The sequence below is a fragment of the Cherax quadricarinatus genome, chromosome 72, assembly GCF_038502225.1.
Source record: "Cherax quadricarinatus isolate ZL_2023a chromosome 72, ASM3850222v1, whole genome shotgun sequence".
In the NCBI taxonomy this organism is placed as follows: Eukaryota; Metazoa; Arthropoda; class Malacostraca; order Decapoda; family Parastacidae; genus Cherax; species Cherax quadricarinatus.
The window spans coordinates 12,659,227-12,678,166 of NC_091363.1; the positions used below are offsets into that span (position 1 = coordinate 12,659,227).

An 18,940-nucleotide genomic window follows, 5' to 3' on the forward strand; every position below is an offset into this window, starting at 1 on the left:
TGCCAGAATGATGAATTATTTATTCCAAATTTATTACCATTTCACAACACTAACAATGAACAGAGCCAAACAGCACACTGCAGATTTAAACTAGGGTAACCCAAATAGAGCCAAACACTAACATTTCCATGTTTTGATTAATATTACTTCTTTAAACAATTGTAATACGTACTAGATTTCCTTTTAAATACACTTTCCAGAAGTCTAAGGCACATAGGTGTTATGGACACAAATTACATTATATTCATAAAAGCCAGGATGCCTCTAACCTAAATAATTAACCTAGAATAACCCAGTAAAGTTAATGCGACATTTCCATGTTTTGAAGAGTATTACACCTTGAAACAATCGTAATATTATAAGTATTCCTTGTACATCATGTTTTTAGACCAAAGCAGTAAAAAACAAATAGAAAAAAATATTTGAATCAACTGAGTAGAATAATGCCAGGCTAAGCCTTTTCCCATGTCTGAAGTACTAAAACATCTAATATCAAACTACAGTACATGTTAACCCTTGAACTGTCCAAACGTAGATGTACGTTTTTTCGACATTTGAAAGTACGTATGTAAAAAAAGTAATTTTTTTTTACATCTGAAAACGTGTAAAATAAAACTTTGATCTACTTTTTTTTTTTGTTATATTTGAAAATATGTAAAAAAACGTAGATCTACTTTTAGAGCATTACACATGTGAACGTAAATTTGTTTGGACAGTTTAAGGGTTAAACATTAAAAAAAAAAAAAAAACTAAAACCAATCATAATTTGGCATCAATAAATTGTAAAATATAATATAGTTGTCAACGATTGTGCATATTTTCCACTAATTTTACAAAGGCTTAAGTTCCTATCAGATTCCACTCTTTTTAGTCTTGCATCATTAAAATGCATTTTTTTTCTCTCAAAAATTTGCACACACAAAATGTAATTTCAGGGTATGCCATAGTTAATGGGTTAATATTGATAGAAGACAATGATACTGACACTTTAGAACATCTTTTAACCCTTAACCCTTTCAGGGTCCATCCCGTAGATCTACGGCTTTACGTTCAGGGTCCAAACCGTAGATCTACGCCATGAGCTCAGCTCACTCTGATAAACTGTGAGTGGTACATTTGGGCCTAGATATGAGAGAATACACCTATGTGGTATGTGTGCACCACATAAAACAGATCCTGCAGCACACTGTGTATAATGAGAGAAAAAAAATGAAATCATGATTTTTCGATTAAAACAGCAACTTTGCAGTGTTTTTTCGTATGTTTTTTATAGTTGTATTTGCGATTTCTTGGTCTCATTTGATAGAATGGAAGACATATTACAGAAATAGAGATGATTTTGATTGGTTTTAGCACTGGAAATGGCTTGAAACTGAGCTCAAAGTAGCAGAAATGTTAAATTTTTGCCGATATTCAAGAGTAAACAAACGACCTCACACGTCTAATACACGCCAGCTGGTGGGTCTAATATACATTCACAAATATGGTGATGATATTTATACAATTATTACAGTATTGCATAACAGTAAATCTTCTATTTTTTGGTGTGAATAAAAATTCATTATGTGAATAAAAAATCAAAATGGAATTTATTTGTAAAGCCTCAAAACATAACTAATGAACAGAGGAAATGTTAGTTTAGTGCCAGGAATGCCTACATTGTTCATTCTGGACCCTATTTTGAAATTGGAATATTTTGAACTTTGTGTTAAATTGGCCAAATTAACAATTTCCGATCACTTTATTTTGTAGTTGAAACAGTTGACTTGGCGATTTCTTGTGCTCAATCGATAGAATAGAAGTAATACTAGTGAAATGGCTAAGAATTTGGTTGATTGGAATAATGTAATTGGCCTAAAATGGGAGTCAAAGTCGGCAAAATCGCCGATTCGTAAATATCGCTGACACATCAAAATTCGCGACAGCATAATTTCGTCAATTTTCCACCAAATTTCGTACTTTTTGTTTTATTACCTTCACAAAAAGATTCTCTACGATTTCATAAGAAAAAATAACAAATTTTTTTTTTTTAAATTCTTGGACACTGGTGCGTGACTCCAGATTTGGGCCTTGGACCCTGAAATGGTTAAACTGTCCAAACGTAGATCTACGTTTTTTTCAACATTTGAAAGTATGTAAAAAAAGTAGATGTTCTTTTCTTTTTTTACATTTGAAAACGTGTAAAAAAAAACTTCGATTGTTTTTTTTTTATATTTGAAAATAAGTAAAAAAAAAAAAAAAAAAGGGAAAACTACTTTTGCAGCACTATGCATGTGAACATAGATCTGCTTGGACAGTTTAAGGGTTAAAGGTAAAGTCTGTTCTGGGATCTTCATCTCTCCAAATGATTCAAGAAAGCACAGTACAGTAGAATGTGTCACATGTGATGGTCAGGTGAAGGAAGGCCATTAGAATGCCATGTCCAGTAGCAGTTGAATATAGTGGCGAGTTGAATAAAACTGACGGATTTGAAAAAAAAGGTTATTTTGATGTCAACGAGAATAATAATGCAGAATGTCATTTTTGGAGTTATATTTTTGACAATACAGCACTAACTAATTTGCTAAGATAAGATTTTGTTTGGATTTTTAATCCCAAAGGGTTAGCCACCTAGGATAACCCAAGAAAGGCAGTGCATCATCAAGGGACTGTCACAACTATTTATATCAGAACACTAACACTTCTACCCATACACCTTGTACTCTCATTGTAAGTATTAACCTAATACATTTGTAACAAGCTATTTGAACCACCACAAAAAAAAAATCTTAGTCGCTCGCTTATGAGACAGCAGTTGTAATATTTATACATATCCACTGCAGAATGTATCCATCCCAGGGAAACACTAAACCCACAGGAGTCAGGCAGCAGTATAATTGTAATATTCATCCACACCTAGGATAATGTTATTCACATGCATGACAGTTGCTGTTTTAAGTTTGAGGCTCAGGTACACAAAGTACAATAATCATACATAGTAACATTGGTAAATTACCCAGGATAATCCCCCAGAGTGACTTATTTCCATTTGGGTCCTCGAGTTGTAATGCATATTCATGGTAATTTACACATGTTACTGGGCATGATAATTGTATCTCTGTACCTGTACGTAAATAAACTTACTGTATGTGGTTAGAATTTATACCTAATGATAAAAAATAGAAAGCCCGCTAAAGTGGCATGTAAAAGGTAGCACAAACAGTAGTTATAAGCACTGCATATGAAACATCATTAATAATTACACCCGAAAAATAAATGAAGCATTGCTATTTATCCAATGAAAAGTAAAGTTTGAGTATGATAAGATAAGAGAGCGTGGCCGGGGAGGCCTACCTTGGCTGCTATGTCTTCCATGGTGATGGTAACACTGCTAGGCGGGGCCGGGAGCTAGAGCACAAGGTGGCGCGGGAGGAGGAGTGTGTAGCGTGGTGGTGAGTGTAGTGAGGATGGCAGTAGTGTGAGGAGCAGCAGCAGCAGCAAGGTGAGCCTCGTGTGGCCGCCAGGGAACTCTCCAGAACCACAACAACAACAACATTCAGAGACCACATGAACAAAACTCAAAATATATTTTCTTTAAAAAATATCTTCTCCCTCATTCTCCTCTGCTTCTTTGTTATCTACCATTATCTCAAAATTTACCTACTTGGTCCAGCTATTATTCTATTTCAATAAGTCTAATACTTGACGGTACAAGTGGATTAAATTTTTAAGAATCTTCTGGAAATATGCAATAGTTTTGACTTTACTGAGTTTTCCCAGGTCAAATTCCACATAAATTTTATAAAAAACATTGTAAAAGTTTAAGAGGTAGGGAAAAAAGCTTACCTACTTCTTAACAAGGGAATGTGTTTATAAGATTTTGAATATTAATTGTTTGATGCCTCACGTATAACCATAAAGTTATACAAAGGCTTTATATAGTGAATTATGTATATGTGAATGTATAACAACGCCGTCAAGTGCAAAAATGCGAGTTATAACGATAACAGTTGATTAAACTTGACAGTCTGGCATGTTCTTGATGGTGCGGGTCCCTGGCCCCGCCTTCTTAAGTTAACCTCACTAAATTTATTTAATCATATTAATACTATTATGGGGGGAGCGCTAACCCGTAGGGATTATACAGCGCCTGTGGGAGGAGGGAGGAGAAATGGGAGGCATTCAGGCTCAATTGGGGGAATTGGAGGACATCCAATTCCCTAGATCAAGAGCCCCTCACCAGCATCAAGAAACCTCCCTTGATGGGTTATCTAGGTACAGGTACACATAAATGTAGTTACACAAAAGTTCATACATAGTAACATGTGTATATTACCTTGGATAACAAAAAAGTCAGTGACATGTTTCCACTGGGGTCCTTGAAATTTGGACTGGGTCCCAATTGACCATTTTTCTCTTTATCATCATCTTACTGACTTGATATTTTTATTATTATATTACAAAACATTAAGTTAAACCCGCATTAGTCATAGTGCACAATGACTGGACAATTATCAAATAACCTCCATCGGAAACAGGAAAAAAATCAATTACTTCTAAATTTATAAATTTACTTGTAATAAAGATTTAAATAATACGTTTGTATGAAATATATAATAGTCATTAAAAAAGGCACTTAAGGAATAAATTTCTTATTACAGTACTACAGAAAATGAAATGGTTTAAGATAAAATTTAAGTTGTAGTGAGGAGAATCTAAAAAAAATGATTCGTAGTAGAAATATATTTGTAGAATGATTTTGAGGACACATAGGTGTTTTAGACAGACAAATGCCTTTATGTAAATTTAAATTTAACATAATAATAATAATAATCTTTATTTCTACAAGTACATATACAAGGTATACAGACCATAGCTGACATCAATGATATATACTACTATATAGAAAGCCGCTCGTTATGCTGAGCATTTCGGGCAAATTAGGTCAGTTTTGTCCCAGGATGCAGCCCACACCAATCCATTAACACCAAGGTACCCTTTTTGCTGATGGGTGAACACGGACAACAGGTGTCTTATGGAAACACGTCCCTAATATTTTCCAGCCGTACCGGAAGCGATTCGAACTGCGGACCTGTGTGTGAGCTGAGTGTGCTAGCGACCGAGCTACGAGACACCTTAAACCTAGGGCACAGAAGGATCCCCCGGTGGAAATACGTCACTTCGTCTAATTTTTTTTGGGGTCATCTTGAGTAATTTACATGTGAGTTACTATGCAGTAATCGAGAACGAGTGATAAAAAAATGAAAAAAAAAAGGAACTGTTATTTTGCATGTCACTATGTATCTGGAGTTTATCTGGAGAGAGTTCCGGGGGTCAACGCCCCCGCGGCCCGGTCTGTGACCAGGCCTCCTTAGGTCAGTGTCCCAGGATGCGACCCACACCAGTCGACTAACACCCAGGTACCCATTTTACTGATGGGGAACATAGACAACAGGTGGAAAGAAACGCGTCCAATGTTTCTACTCTGGCTGGGAATCGAACCCAGGCCCTCACCGTGTGAAGCGAGAGCGTTAACCACCAGGCCACCTAAATTTGTACTCGCCTATTTGTTGTTGCAGGGGTCGTGTCACAGCTCCTGGCTCCGCCTCTTAGCTGGTCGTTACTATGTCCACTCTCCCTGCTCCATGAGCTTTATCATATCTCTTTCTAAAGCTATGTATGGATTTTGCTTCCACTACGCCACTCCAGATTGTTCAACTTCCTGACAATTCTATGACTGAAGAAATAATTCTTAACATCCCTGTGACTCATCTGAGTTTTCAGGGAGTAGAACAACATAGATAACATCTCAGAGCTACATCTCAAATACTTCGTCCAGCTCCCCGGCAGTGAACTGCATGCCCAGAATGCTGCAGGCATTTTCCCTCTGGATCGCAACACTGAGTCTGAAAAAGGAAGCTGGATGCCTTGTGATCCTTGGTTTCTATGATGAGTTTTTCACCCAGCTCTTTGAGAAACTTTAGAGCACACTTGTCCCATGCTCCAAAGGTCTTTGACCCTACTGGGATGAAGTTATAGCAAGGGGGAAGGCCTTCATATATGTGGGTCTTCTGGGTCTTCCTGTAGCTGGCAATGCCACCCCCATCATCTTCGGAGTATGTAATGTGTCTGTAATGTGGCAACACAGGTGTAGTCCCAAGCAATCTGCTTACCATCCTTCCAGGGTAGCATAGTGGCTCCATCAGGACGCTTTTGACTCGGTCAAACCTCTGTACTTGGGGTTCCCGTTGAGCTGGGCAACGGGCTGTGGCGAGGCTTCTCTTTACGATGTTGTTGACCTCATGTCTTGCATACTTCCCTTCTGATGTGTGACAAACGAGACCATGAAGTCCGAACTAATCAGCCATTGCCTTGCCACAAATACACATATGTTCAGTGAATATGGGAGTGGCTAGAAAAGCAATACCAATCTGAATGGCCTGTAGGTCGAGTTGAGTGCCCAGAGAGGAAATGAGAACAGCTAGAAGGAAATCTGAATGTGGTGCCTTCTCCTCTAGGAGACAAACTTTGTCCTTTCCTGAAGTGTGGGTGAATATTGTGTTGGCAATTTTTTCCATGATCACTTTGTCCCAGTGGGTCTGTTTGTGATTTTTGGAAGGAGCTGGTCTACTGGAGGAGTCAGCAAGGGTGACCTACTGCATGGCTGCTTCAGTGAACTTGGGGTTTTGAGCTCCTACCGCACCTCTCAAGCATTCGGGCTGGAAGCCAAACACGAAGACAGAAATGCAGATAAAGCTACTTGCGTTGCTTTGTGCACCCATATACCTCCCAGTCGCACTGGGAGGGTTGCCTGATCCCATTGCTGATCTTCCAGTGACAGATTCAGTGCCTTCTTAAAGATTGATCTCAGGAGTGAGTCATTCGTTGAATGTTGGGGTTTCAAGAGAGGGTGTGCACCTCAGGAAGTGAGTCTTGGCAGAGTAAGACACCTTGTGAGGAGATACAAGGCATTGTGGGCATTGAGATCTCTTATTTTCTCCTCCATTCTCTTCAGGTCATTCAGATTATCCTTGAGGACTGTGTCGATGGCCTGATTACCCAGCAGTGCTCCCAAGAGGGTGCTCTTGGCTGGAGTGGTAGTAGAGACTTCATGGAGGATTGTTTGCACAGCACTGATTATTTCCTTGTTCGTTGTGATGATTTCACACTTGGAGGGATTGGGGATGAGTCCCAAGGCTTCTCCCTGTGTTTTCACCAGTTGTAGGTCCTCTAGCAGGGACTCTTCAGTACCTGCCAGAGTGCCATAATCAAGGTACTAGATGTTGAGCTTGCTGAGCAGGCTGGAAGTTAGTTCTCTTACTGCCAAGCAGAAGAGAAGTGGAGCAAGTGGGTCACCCTGCTGAACACCCTCTGCAAAACGATTGTCCTCAAAGATTTGTTAAGTTATACCATGAATTAAGGAAAGATCCTAGACTTCACCTTACGAAAGCAGACAAAGCAAATGCGATAGTAATTATGGACAAGGTAAATTATAGGGGAAAAATAATATATTAGAAGACTGGGAAACTGACGTGCCCCTTAGCACCCTTACTTCAGAGAGCAGGCACTGTACTTCTCATCTCCAGGACTCAAGTCTGGCCTGCAGGTTTCCCTGAATCCCTTCATAAATGTTACCTTGCTCACACTCCAACAGCACGTCAAGTCCTAAAAACCATTTGTCTCCATTTGATCCTATTTTACATGCTCTTGCATGCTTGCTGGAAGTTCAAGTTCTTCGCACACAAAACCTCCTTTACCCCCTCCCTCCAACCTTACCTAGGCCGACCCCTACCCTGCCTTCCCTCCAATACAGCCTTATACACTCTCGAAGTCATTCTATTTCGTTCCAGCCTCTCTACATGTCCGAACCACCTCAATAAGAGGAGACAGCGAGAGAGAGAGGAAATAGAGCAAGAGAGAGAGGAGACAGAGCAAGAGAGAGAGGAGACAGAGCAAGAGAGAGAGGAGACAGAGCAAGAGAGAGAGGAGACAGAGCAAGAGAGAGAGGAGACAGAGCAAGAGAGAGAGGAGACAGAGCAAGAGAGAGAGGAGACAGAGCAAGAGAGAGAGGAGACAGCAAGAGAGAGAGGAGACAGCAAGAGAGAGAAGAGACAGAGCAAGAGAGAGAGAGAGAGCAAGAGAGAAGAGACAGAGCAAGAGAGAGGAGAGATAGAGCGAGAGAGAGGAGAGATAGAGTGAGAGAGAGAGAGAGAGAGAGAGAGAGAGAGAGAGAGAGAGAGAGAGCAAGAGCAAGAGCAAGAAAGAGCGAGAGAGAGAAAGAGCAAGAGAGAAAGAGAGAGTGGAAGAGAGGGAGCATGTGTGTGCATAAAGCTTGAGCTGTCAGAGATGGGGAAATCTTAGGACGTTAATTTAGCATGTCACGGTGATGAAAATTTCTGAATTGTTTTAGTGTGTATCATCTGATGAACAGGACAATTGATCAAACAATGGATTATTATTACATTCATGGGAGAGAGGGGGGGGGGAAGCACTATTATTATTATTATTGCAGATGAATGGTTCAGAGAACTGACAAGTTGATAAATTAGACACATGCGCAACACTTGGGTATCTTTAAGGAGTAAACGTTTTGCCACACAGTGGCTTCATCAGTCCATGCAAAGGAGAATACTGAAGAACAGGAGGAGTTTTGAGGTAACCAGTCCCTCAGCCTTGAGTCGATGTAATCAGTTCATCAATCTTGAAAAGAATACAACATATGTGCGAAGAAGTGGCTTATATACTGTAGGCAGCACTGCTGCACCTCTCCTGCCTACAGTATATAAGCCACTTCATTGCACATATGCTGTATTCTTTTCAAAATTGATGGACTGATTACATCAGCTCAAGGCTGAGGGACTGATTACCTCAAAACTCCTCCTGTTCTTCACCATTCTCCTTTGCATGGACTGATGAAGCCACTGTGTGGTGAAACATTTCCTCATTAAAGATACCCAAGTGTTGCATATGTGTCTAATTTATCAACTTGTCAGTTCTCTGAAGTATTCATCTACATTCCTGTCAGACACAGCAATGTCTTGGGATCTTAATACAGGGGATTCTTCACTTGCCTAAACCTTTAGGCATGACCTACTTCCACATTGGCCAAATGTGACACCACCTACGGCTGCTGCACCTCTCCTTCCTACAGTACATAAGCCACTTCTTTGCATATATGCTGTATTCTTTACAAGATAGATGGACTGATTACATCAGCTCAAGGCTGAGGGACTGATTACCTCAAAACTCCTCCTGTTCTTCACCATTCTCCTCTGTATGGCCTGATGAAGCCAATGTGTGGCAAAACGTTTCCTCATTAAAGATACCCAAGTGTTGCACACGTGTCTAATTTATCATCATTATTATTCTTATATGTTCATAGAGGGAGTGCTAAATCAGTAATTGGTCATACAGTGCCTGGAGAAATGGGAGGCAATCAGATTTGATTCTAGGAAGAAGTAGAGACCAGTTTGTTAGATCAAGAGCCCCGTACTGGGATTAAAGGAATCTCTCTTGAGGGGTAAAAAGATGGACTGCTAGTAAGACCTGGTAATTCTTGCAATGTGGAACCAAACACCCCACCAAGAGACGACAATCACCAAGCACCCCATCAAGAGATGACAATCACCAAGCATTCCACCATGATATGACAATCCCCAAGCATCCCACCATGAGATGACAGTCACCAAGCATCCCATCATGAGATGACAATCACCAAACATCCCACCATGATATGACAATCACCAAGCATCCCACCATGATATGACAATCACCAAGCGATAATGTATTATGCAAGTCTAGTATGACCAACATGAAGGTATACAGGTTCTGACTGGAAAACAGGTACACTGATACTGACAGTATGTAGACAGATAACAACACATGCACAGCTTAAGATATTTATTGAGGAAATGTGAATTAGGACTGAAGTGACTCATAGCAAAACTTTCTGAATAAACTTTGCATTAACACTCTTGCAGGTACAAGTCCTACAAATGGTGGCAATCTGTTAAGTATTCAAAATATGGCAACTGCATGTTCACTTCCTAGGGCTCCCACTTGGTGAGGTTAGTTTAACATCTTTATTGTGCACCACATACCCATCCTGTGGGCAGTAGTCAAAGGATTACAGAGGTACATAATGGGTCCGGGCACTGGGCTGCAGAATTTTGATAGAAGAACAAGTTACAAAGGTTATAAAGTATTTACATGTTTATATCTGGTCACAATCCTAATGAGTTATTTATGCAATCATTAATTAGGTCAGACACACACAGACTCAGCAAAGGACAATATTTTGTTTTCTGAAGATGTGGCACACCTAACACTGAATGCATATGAGGATATGATGCAAAACCCCAAGTAGGAAGGGCATTGCCATGGAGTTGCAGCTCTGCAACTATTATTTACTAACTGTTGATGAGAGAGCAGCAGCCAAATGAGAATTTGACCATGTTGCTGATGATGATGATGATTGCAACCGTGAGGGGCTGAACAACAATTTTTCAGTCTAGAGATAGCACAGTCATAGAGAATGAATTGACTGTAGGTATCTCCCCTCACTCTCTTCAAAAAGGATTGTGAGAAAGACTATTGAAGACTGGCAACTCAGTCTAGCTTGGCAATTGAGTGACAAAACTGCTAGCAACCATCTGTAATCTGGAGATGGCATCAGCTTGAAGACATCCTGTATGTACACAACATGCGTGATATAGGATGGTCATCTTTATTGAAAATAATTCCATGCCCAATTAATATTAATGATAGAGAGGAGAGAGAATAAGGACAGATATAAAGATGAGAGAAGTGAGAAAAGGAAATAATATTTTCATCACGGGAAAAATTAGAGCTAAACTCATAGAGGTCATATAGTGCCTGGTCTGGGAAATGGGGTGGCATACAGTTTGATCCAAAGGGAAGGACAGGTCCAGTTCCTTGAATCAAGAGCTGCTCACCAGCAACAAGGCACATCCCTTCAGGGGTGAGGATAGAGAGGGAGAGGTGAAAACAACATTTAAACTGCCTTGTACAGTACACCACTGTTTGCTGCTCATTCATCTTTATGTACAAGAGGGCCCTAGTTTTTTGCGAGTTAGGTTTCCGACCCCCACTAATAGGTGAAAATCGCTGAGTGGAACGTAATGGCTTTTTCACTATCGAATGCATATAAAATGCTTAAAAACATGTTTACACTATCATATATTAAGTGCTCAGTACAGCTACTTCTAAAAAAAAAAAAAAAATGAATATACTACAGTGTGAGCAGGGTAATATTTAGTGAAGGGATTCAGGGAAACCAGTTATTTTCATATAGTTGGACTTGAGTCCTGGAAATGGGAAGTACAATGCCTGCACTTTAAAGGAGGGGTTTGGGATATTGGCAGTTTGGAGGGATATGTTGTGTATCTTTATATGTGTATGCTTCTAGACTGTTGTATTCTGAGCACCTCTGCAAAAACAGTGATAATGTGCGAGTGTGGTGAAAGTGTTGAATGATGATGAAAGTATTTTCTTTTTGGGGATTTTCTTTCTTTTTTTGGGTCACCCTGCCTCGGTGGGAGACGGCCGACTTGTTCAAAAAAAAAAAAAAAAAAAAAAAAAAACATACAATACTTACCTTCAAATATGGCACCGGACACCTTCCCTGCCATAGCTGTTGTGCGAAAATGGCAGAAAAGCAGAAAAAGCACTGAAAATGTAATGAACAATGGCTCAATTAAAAACCGTCAAAACAGCGGGACACTGAAAAGATAGATGCTGAAATGTGGGGGCCCTCCTGTATGATCATCAGTTTGTAAGTGGAAAAATAGAATGAGTTTTTATTTGTTAAAAGTTATTGTTGTTTTCTTAATGTTTATATGTATAATTTTTTTTTTCAACAAACTGGCCGTATCTCACCAAAGCAGGTGACCTAAAAAGAAAAACAAAGTTTAAAATTTAAAAAGAATTTTTTTTTTAAATTTAGTAATTTATACAGGAGAAGGGGTTACTAGTCCCTTGCTCCCGGCACAGTAGTCGCCTGTTACCACACTCATGGCCTACGGAGGAAGAATTCTGTTCACTTCCTCAGTAATTTTGACCTTGTGCCCAATTTCTAAGTGGTGACTTGAGATATGAAAATACCTAATGACTGAGTTAGTAGTAAATAGGCAGTAGTAAATAGTTTAACAAAAAGTATTGCATTTTTTATTATACAAAGAAGATATGTCAAAATCCATGACCATTTGTAGTAAAGACATGGTAGAAATTTTTATCTTCAACATATTAATAAAAAAAAAAAAAAAAAAAAAAAACTGACTACAGTGGACCCCCGGTTAACGATATTTTTTCACTCCAGAAGTATGTTCAGGTGCCAGTACTGACCGAATTTGTTCCCATAAGGAATATTGTGAAGTAGATTAGCCCATTTCAGACCCCCAAACATACACGTACAAACGCACTTACATAAATACACTTACATAATTGGTCACATTCGGAGGTGATCGTTATGCGGGGGTCCACTGTATTTGGCACTGCCAAATTTCTTAATTGCATTATGAAACTGGAAAATTACATATGCCAAAAACAAATTCTTCTGAATTTAAATAAGTTTTATGTATACATAACAGTTTTGCCACTATATCCCCTGTTAACAGATCAGTTAAAAAAATCATATTGTGACTTTAGACAAACTAAACTAGTCCAAGGCAAACGAACATTTTAATACTAAAATAATAACTATTATTAAAACAAAGCGTTAAGCCCACAAGGGTCATACAGCACTAAAATAATAAGAATACAACAATCACCGATTTTGTATTCTCAGTGAACCTTTAAATGTAATATCATAATAAGCATATTATGCCCAGACCCAAATAAGCCACAGAACTCACAACCCAAAACTATCACAACAGTTGTATCAAAATTATGCAAGGCATTGCTGAAAATAAGGGTAAATTCAACATTTGATCTTTGGTAAATAAAGCCATAAAATATGAGTCAAAAAATAAAAACTTAATATCCCAGTAAGCAAACCAGGTATTTATTATTTTTGAAATGTATAAATACTATACACCATTGTTTAAAAGGCATTTTTTTTACCAGTTACGATCCACAAAGCCTCGCATTTTATAAATGAAAATACGGCCTTTTATTAAACTAATAAGTCTGCATAAATAAACAAAAGTTTACGCTCTGGAAGGTCAAAACCTGAATTTTGAAATTCAAAAAATAATGAAATGAAATTTGTAAATAACATATTGTGCACAGAAATATCTATTTTTTTTATAAACCAATGCTACTATGTAACAACTAAAAATAATATTTGAATAAAACATAATAATTTTATAGAAGAAGAAAAGAAGAAGAAGAAGAAGAAGAAGAAGAAGAAGAAGAAGAAGAAGAAGAAGAAGAAGAAGAAGAAGAAGAAGAAGAAGAAGAAGAAGAAGAAGAAGAAGAAGAAGAAGAAGAAGAAGAAGAAGAAGAAGAAGAAGAAGAAGAAGAAGAAGAAGAAGAAGAAGAAGAAGAAGAAGAAGAAGAAGAAGAAGAAGTGAGAAGAAGAAGAAGAAGAAGAAGAAGAAGAAGAAGAAGAAGAAGAAGAAGAAGAAGAAGAAGAAGAAGAAGAAGAAGAAGAAGAAGAAGAAGAAGAAGAAGAAGAAGAAGAAGAAGAAGAAGAAGAAGAAGAAGAAGAAGAAGAAGAAGAAGAAGAAGAAGAAGAAGAAGAAGAAGAAGAAGAAGAAGAAGAAGAAGAAGAAGAAGAAGAAGAAGAAGAAGAAGAAGAAGAAGAAGAAGAAGAAGAAGAAGAAGAAGAAGAAGAAGAAGAAGAAGAAGAAGAAGAAGAAGAAGAAGAAGAAGAAGAAGAAGAAGAAGAAGAAGAAGAAGAAGAAGAAGAAGAAGAAGAAGAAGAAGAAGAAGAAGAAGAAGAAGAAGAAGAAACTTGTATGACCAGAGCTTTGGCAAGATGGGGAATGAAGAAGGATGGGTAAGGATGGCAATATAGGAAAAGGGTGGGTGGGGGGAGATTAGGTGGGATAATAAAGGTAAGTGGCTGAACCACTTTGGTGCATTTTGATGCATGTATTTGTGTGTGTGCAGTGTCATTAATGAAATCAATGTCACTGAAATGGGTATAACACTCCACCCATCAATTTCACACAGTTATAACAAATTTATAACTACATGACTTTGAGTTGGCAAGGGATATACTATTTGCAATTGCCTTTCAAAAAAAAAAAATGCTTTCAAGCAAATTTTTTTTATAAAAGCTGTACAAATATTATAAAAACAAAGCTATAAATACTTTAAAAGAAAATATTATACAGTACTGTACTGTATTATAGTTGCTGTATTAAAGCAACACAAAATACACTGACAAATAAAAAAACATTGCAAATTTGTATATATGCTCTGTTTTTTCAGGGCCATTTAATTTCCAAATTAAATTACTTGCATGTATTATTAGGATATAAAGCATGTCAGCAAATGTAATTCATTAGTCACATGATTTATCTCAAATTATAATACACTTTATGTGCTAAGCCTGAAAGGGCCACCTCAAACCATAAAAAAAAAAAAAAAAATGATACTTATCATTATGCAGTCCTTACCATTCATATGTTACCAGTGTGAAGTAAGACTCAAGCGGTGTTAGATTTTACTGAGGAAACATTTTTGCCATAAATTGCTTCTTTTAGTCTTGTTCTTCAGTCAGGACTGAAGAAGTCATTCATGGTGAGACATTTCCTTCATAAACTATCCTAACACTGCACTCCAGTCTTATTTCACAACTGTTGGAATTGAGATACTGCTTACCTAATAATCTGCAACATTTTGCTTGATGGAAGTTAAGTAGTTAGTATAATTTTTTTTTTTAGTTTTTGGCACATTGGCCATTTCCCACCACAGTAGTAAAGTAATAAATAACTGATTTGGTTAAAAGAAATGATATCTACTATCATTTCAAAGACTAATCCTTCACATGTACCAGAAGCTGAAACTTTTATTTGAAAATGAACTATTAATTAAACTTAACAGTAATTTCTACATTTCCATTTTTCCATTACACTTACTCTTATTTAGTTACAATGGGGTGGAACAGGTATGCCAAAACCTTACAAGCAACTAAAATACATGTATATCCATCAACTCTTAGGGTTATACAGTGGACCCCCGGTTAACGATATTTTTTCACTCCAGAAGTATGTTCAGGTGCCAGTACTGACCGAATTTGTTCCCATAAGGAATATTGTGAAGTAGATTAGTCCATTTCAGACCCCCAAACATACACGTACAAACGCACTTACATAAATACACTTACATAATTGGTTGCATTCGGAGGTGATCGTTATGCGGGGGTCCACTGTACTCTGCCAAACCCTCATTGAACAAGGCAAACATTATGCAATAAAGGCAGTGTTATCCATTTGTGAGAGCTAGTGAACTAGCATATAGCTTCTATGAGCAATCTGGGGTTTTAGGCAGAAATGGTTATCTATGAAGCTGTGAGAATGCATCCTTACTCAAGAGACTTGGAAAAATTTTTGAATTTAACATATCAAAGGCTCAAGATTGCTTAAATTTCTTTAATAAATCAAGAGATGATATCTTTACCATAATGATCTAAGGATGACATCAGGAATTGAAGTAATAATCCCATTTCAGTACCATTTTAAGTTATAAATCAGCACACAGTTATCTTGTGAAACTGCTATGTACATATACAAACTGTTCAAGCTCTATACTTGCTTCACCTCAGTCATTGAAGATATTGTATTTCTTAATATAATTCCAACACAACATCCATTTTATGGAACCTCACATGACACTGTTTATCAAATAACAATGCTGTAAGCTCTATATCTTTACACTGATTTAGTTTCTAGCCATGCTATTTCCATCATAGCAATGCTATATTATCCATACAAGTGATTAACTGGATACAGCACAAACTTGAGACAATATGCCATTAACCCTTTCAGGGTCCGTGCTGAAGATCTACGGCTTTACGTTCAGGGTCCAAACCGTAGATCTATGCCATGAGCTCAGCTCACTCTGATAAGCTGTGAGCAGTAAATTTGGGCCTAGATATGAGAGAATACCTCTATGTGGTATGTGTGCACCACGTAAAACAAATCCTGCAGCATACAGTGCATAATGAGAGAAAAAAACTGAGACCGTAATTTTCAATTAAAACAGCGACTTTGCAGTGTTTTTTCGTATATTTTTATAATTGTATTTGCAATTTCTTGGTCTCATTTGATAGAATGGAAGATATACTACAGAAATAGAGATGATTTTGATTGGTTTTATTAGTGGAAATGGCTTGAAATTGAGCTCAAATTAGCAGAAATGTTAAATTTTTGCCGATGTTTAAGAGTAAACAAATGACCTCACAAGTCTAATACATGACAGCTGGTGGGTCTAATATATATTCACAAATGTGGTGATATTATTTATACAATTATTACAGTATTGCATAACAGTAAATCTTCTATTTTTTGGTTTGAATAAAAATTCATTATGTGAATAAAAAATAAAAATGGAATTCATTTGTAAAGCCTGAAAATGTAACTAATGAACAGAGGAAATGTTAGTTTAGTGCCAGGAATGCCTGCATTGTTTATTCTGGACCCTATTTTGAAATTGGAATATTTTGAACTTTGCATTAAATTGGCCAAATTACCAATTTCCGGTCACTTTATGTTGTTGTTGAAACAGTTGACTTGGCGATTTCTTGTGCTCAATCAATAGAATAGAAGTAATACTAGTGAAATAGCTAAGAATTTGGTTGACTGGAATACTGTAATTAACCTAAAATGGGAGCCAAAGTCAGCATAATCGCCGATGCGTAAATATCGCCGACACATCAAAATTCGCAAGAGTATAATTTCATCAATTTTCTATAAAATTTCGTACTTTTTGTTTTATTACCTACAGAAAAAGATTCTCTACCATGTCATAAGAAAAAATAACAAAATTATTTTTTGAAAATTCTTGGACCCTGGTGCACACTTTGAAATTTGGTCTCTGGACCCTGAAAGGGTTAAGAAAGCAGAATGGAAAGTGGGCAATGATGCATTATTAAGGGATGGATTTATATCTGCAGGATTTTAGCACCCAAAACTAAATGGCACTTTTTTTTATCACAATTATTACTGTTGCAGACTGTTTAACAGGAATGGTATTCACTCTATTCAAGTCAGGGTAAATAAAATTTTCCATCTCTGTGAATAAAATAAAAAGGATTGACTAAAAACTACTAGATCAACAAGAAAGAGAAATACAGTATACAAGTTTTGTCTGCACGTACTCCATAATGTAGAATTGTATTTAAAAACGTTTTCAAAATATAACGACTACAATTTCAGACATTTTATCCCAAATATAAAAACACTTTCCACATGCAAAAATCTTTTCTACTAGATGATAAACCTGCGACTACTCATTCAGATGAAGATCTTTGGCAACAACATAGGCAGCAACGTGCATCATTGAACTCTTGTTGGCTTCGTAAGTAGAGACAGCTTGTTTCCGCATATCCTTCCACTCGTACAGGTCTCTGAGGGTTTAAGAACATAGTAATTATAATTACAATTTCATTTTATAACACACATGCCCCCCAAAACCCTCTATTTTTTCATTTCTGTATCCAAAAAGAAGAAAGAAATTATGTGAAAGGATAATCTTTTTTATTTGGTCCTAAAAGCGCTGGTAGCATTCTGTAATATTTTCAACCCAATTTTGCATGCATGAGAGATGAAAAAAGATGAAAGTTAATAATTTATAGAGGATGAGGAACTACCTAAGTAAACTTCGTTATGTAGAACACTGATTATGGTAATGAGAAAACAGGTTTGTAAAGAAAAAAATCACTACTTTACCAAGGCAAAGTCACTCAAAGAAGAAAATGCATTCACCATCACTCATTCAACATCTGTCATATCCTGGACATGGTAATTCAAATGACTTTCTAAATTACAGAGTGCAGGCAATGTATTTCCCACTTCCATTAGTCAAGTCTGGCCAACCAATTTCCACAAATTCCTTGATAATGCTTTCTAACACACTCACTAGCACATCAAACCTCCAGAATCACCAGTGCCACTCACTCCAGTTTAACTTGCTCGTAAGTGCTTAAGCCTCATTTCATGATATATATTATGAGTGTGCAATATTTTTTCACACACTGGCTGTCTACTACTAATGCAGGGTAATTCCAAAAGTAAACATATTCACCATCACACAGTCAATAGATGTCTTGTAAAATTTGTACAATCACAGTCAATGCACCTGTATATGGGTCGTAAAAACTTCATGCGCCCTTGTTCAGTGACAAACTTGAGTGCTTCGTCAGCTTGGTCATTCCAATGAGCTTTGAGCCCCAGGCGCAACCATCGAAATTTGATTTCCGAGTTATTGCGGGAGGACATGCTGTACAACTCGTCCATCTTTTCAAGCTTTCTCACTGGCATTGGTTCTTCCTCCAACATTTGAGCTAGCCACTCTCGTATCTGAAGATAACAGAATTTATTTTCCCTTTAAAAAGATCAATCTTAAAAGGAATTTAAAACATACCACTTGAATACACACTGTCTCTCTACTTTCAAAGTGAAATGGCACATACGGTATGAATTATATTTAAGATATTGATATGCTATTTCCTATATGTAGATTTCAGTGTTTTGCTAAAATGATACACAAAGCAGAATTTGTTGTAATGTAAAAGTCACTGCCTATCACAGAAAAAATAGCCAAGTAACAGTTGCTAGACAGAAAACATCTAGGAAGTACTACCTCTTATGTCTTACAAGTGTGAAACGGTAAACTTTTTTTTTTAACATTAGCTATTTTCCATGAATTCAGGGTAACAAAACAAAAATTAAATACATTTGCCATCATTCATTCAGTAGTTGTCTTTCCAGAAATGTGTGGACATCACAATTTAAATAACTCTCTAAACTAAAATACCCCCACTATCCTTCTG

At 37.3% G+C, this 18,940-nt stretch overlaps 2 protein-coding genes across 2 annotated transcripts in view; both read right to left on the bottom strand.

Annotated features, from left to right (window-relative positions):
• Positions 1 to 3,513, bottom strand: part of Stip1 (Stress-induced phosphoprotein 1) — a 101,751-nt gene extending 98,238 nt beyond the window's left edge. Inside the window, exon 1 of the mRNA XM_053794988.2 lies at positions 3,334 to 3,513. Coding sequence (XP_053650963.1) covers positions 3,334 to 3,354 — 21 coding nt within the window. The 5' untranslated portion in view covers positions 3,355 to 3,513. The remainder of the gene's footprint in view (positions 1 to 3,333) is intronic.
• A 10,260-nt stretch (positions 3,514 to 13,773) lies between these two features.
• LOC128701321 (leukotriene A-4 hydrolase) overlaps positions 13,774 to 18,940 on the bottom strand; it is a 55,387-nt gene continuing 50,220 nt past the window's right edge. Inside the window, exons 13-14 of the mRNA XM_070100233.1 lie at positions 18,247 to 18,467; positions 13,774 to 17,515 (exon numbers count right to left, since the gene is read on the bottom strand). Coding sequence (XP_069956334.1) covers positions 17,395 to 17,515; positions 18,247 to 18,467 — 342 coding nt within the window. The 3' untranslated portion in view covers positions 13,774 to 17,394. The remainder of the gene's footprint in view (positions 17,516 to 18,246; positions 18,468 to 18,940) is intronic.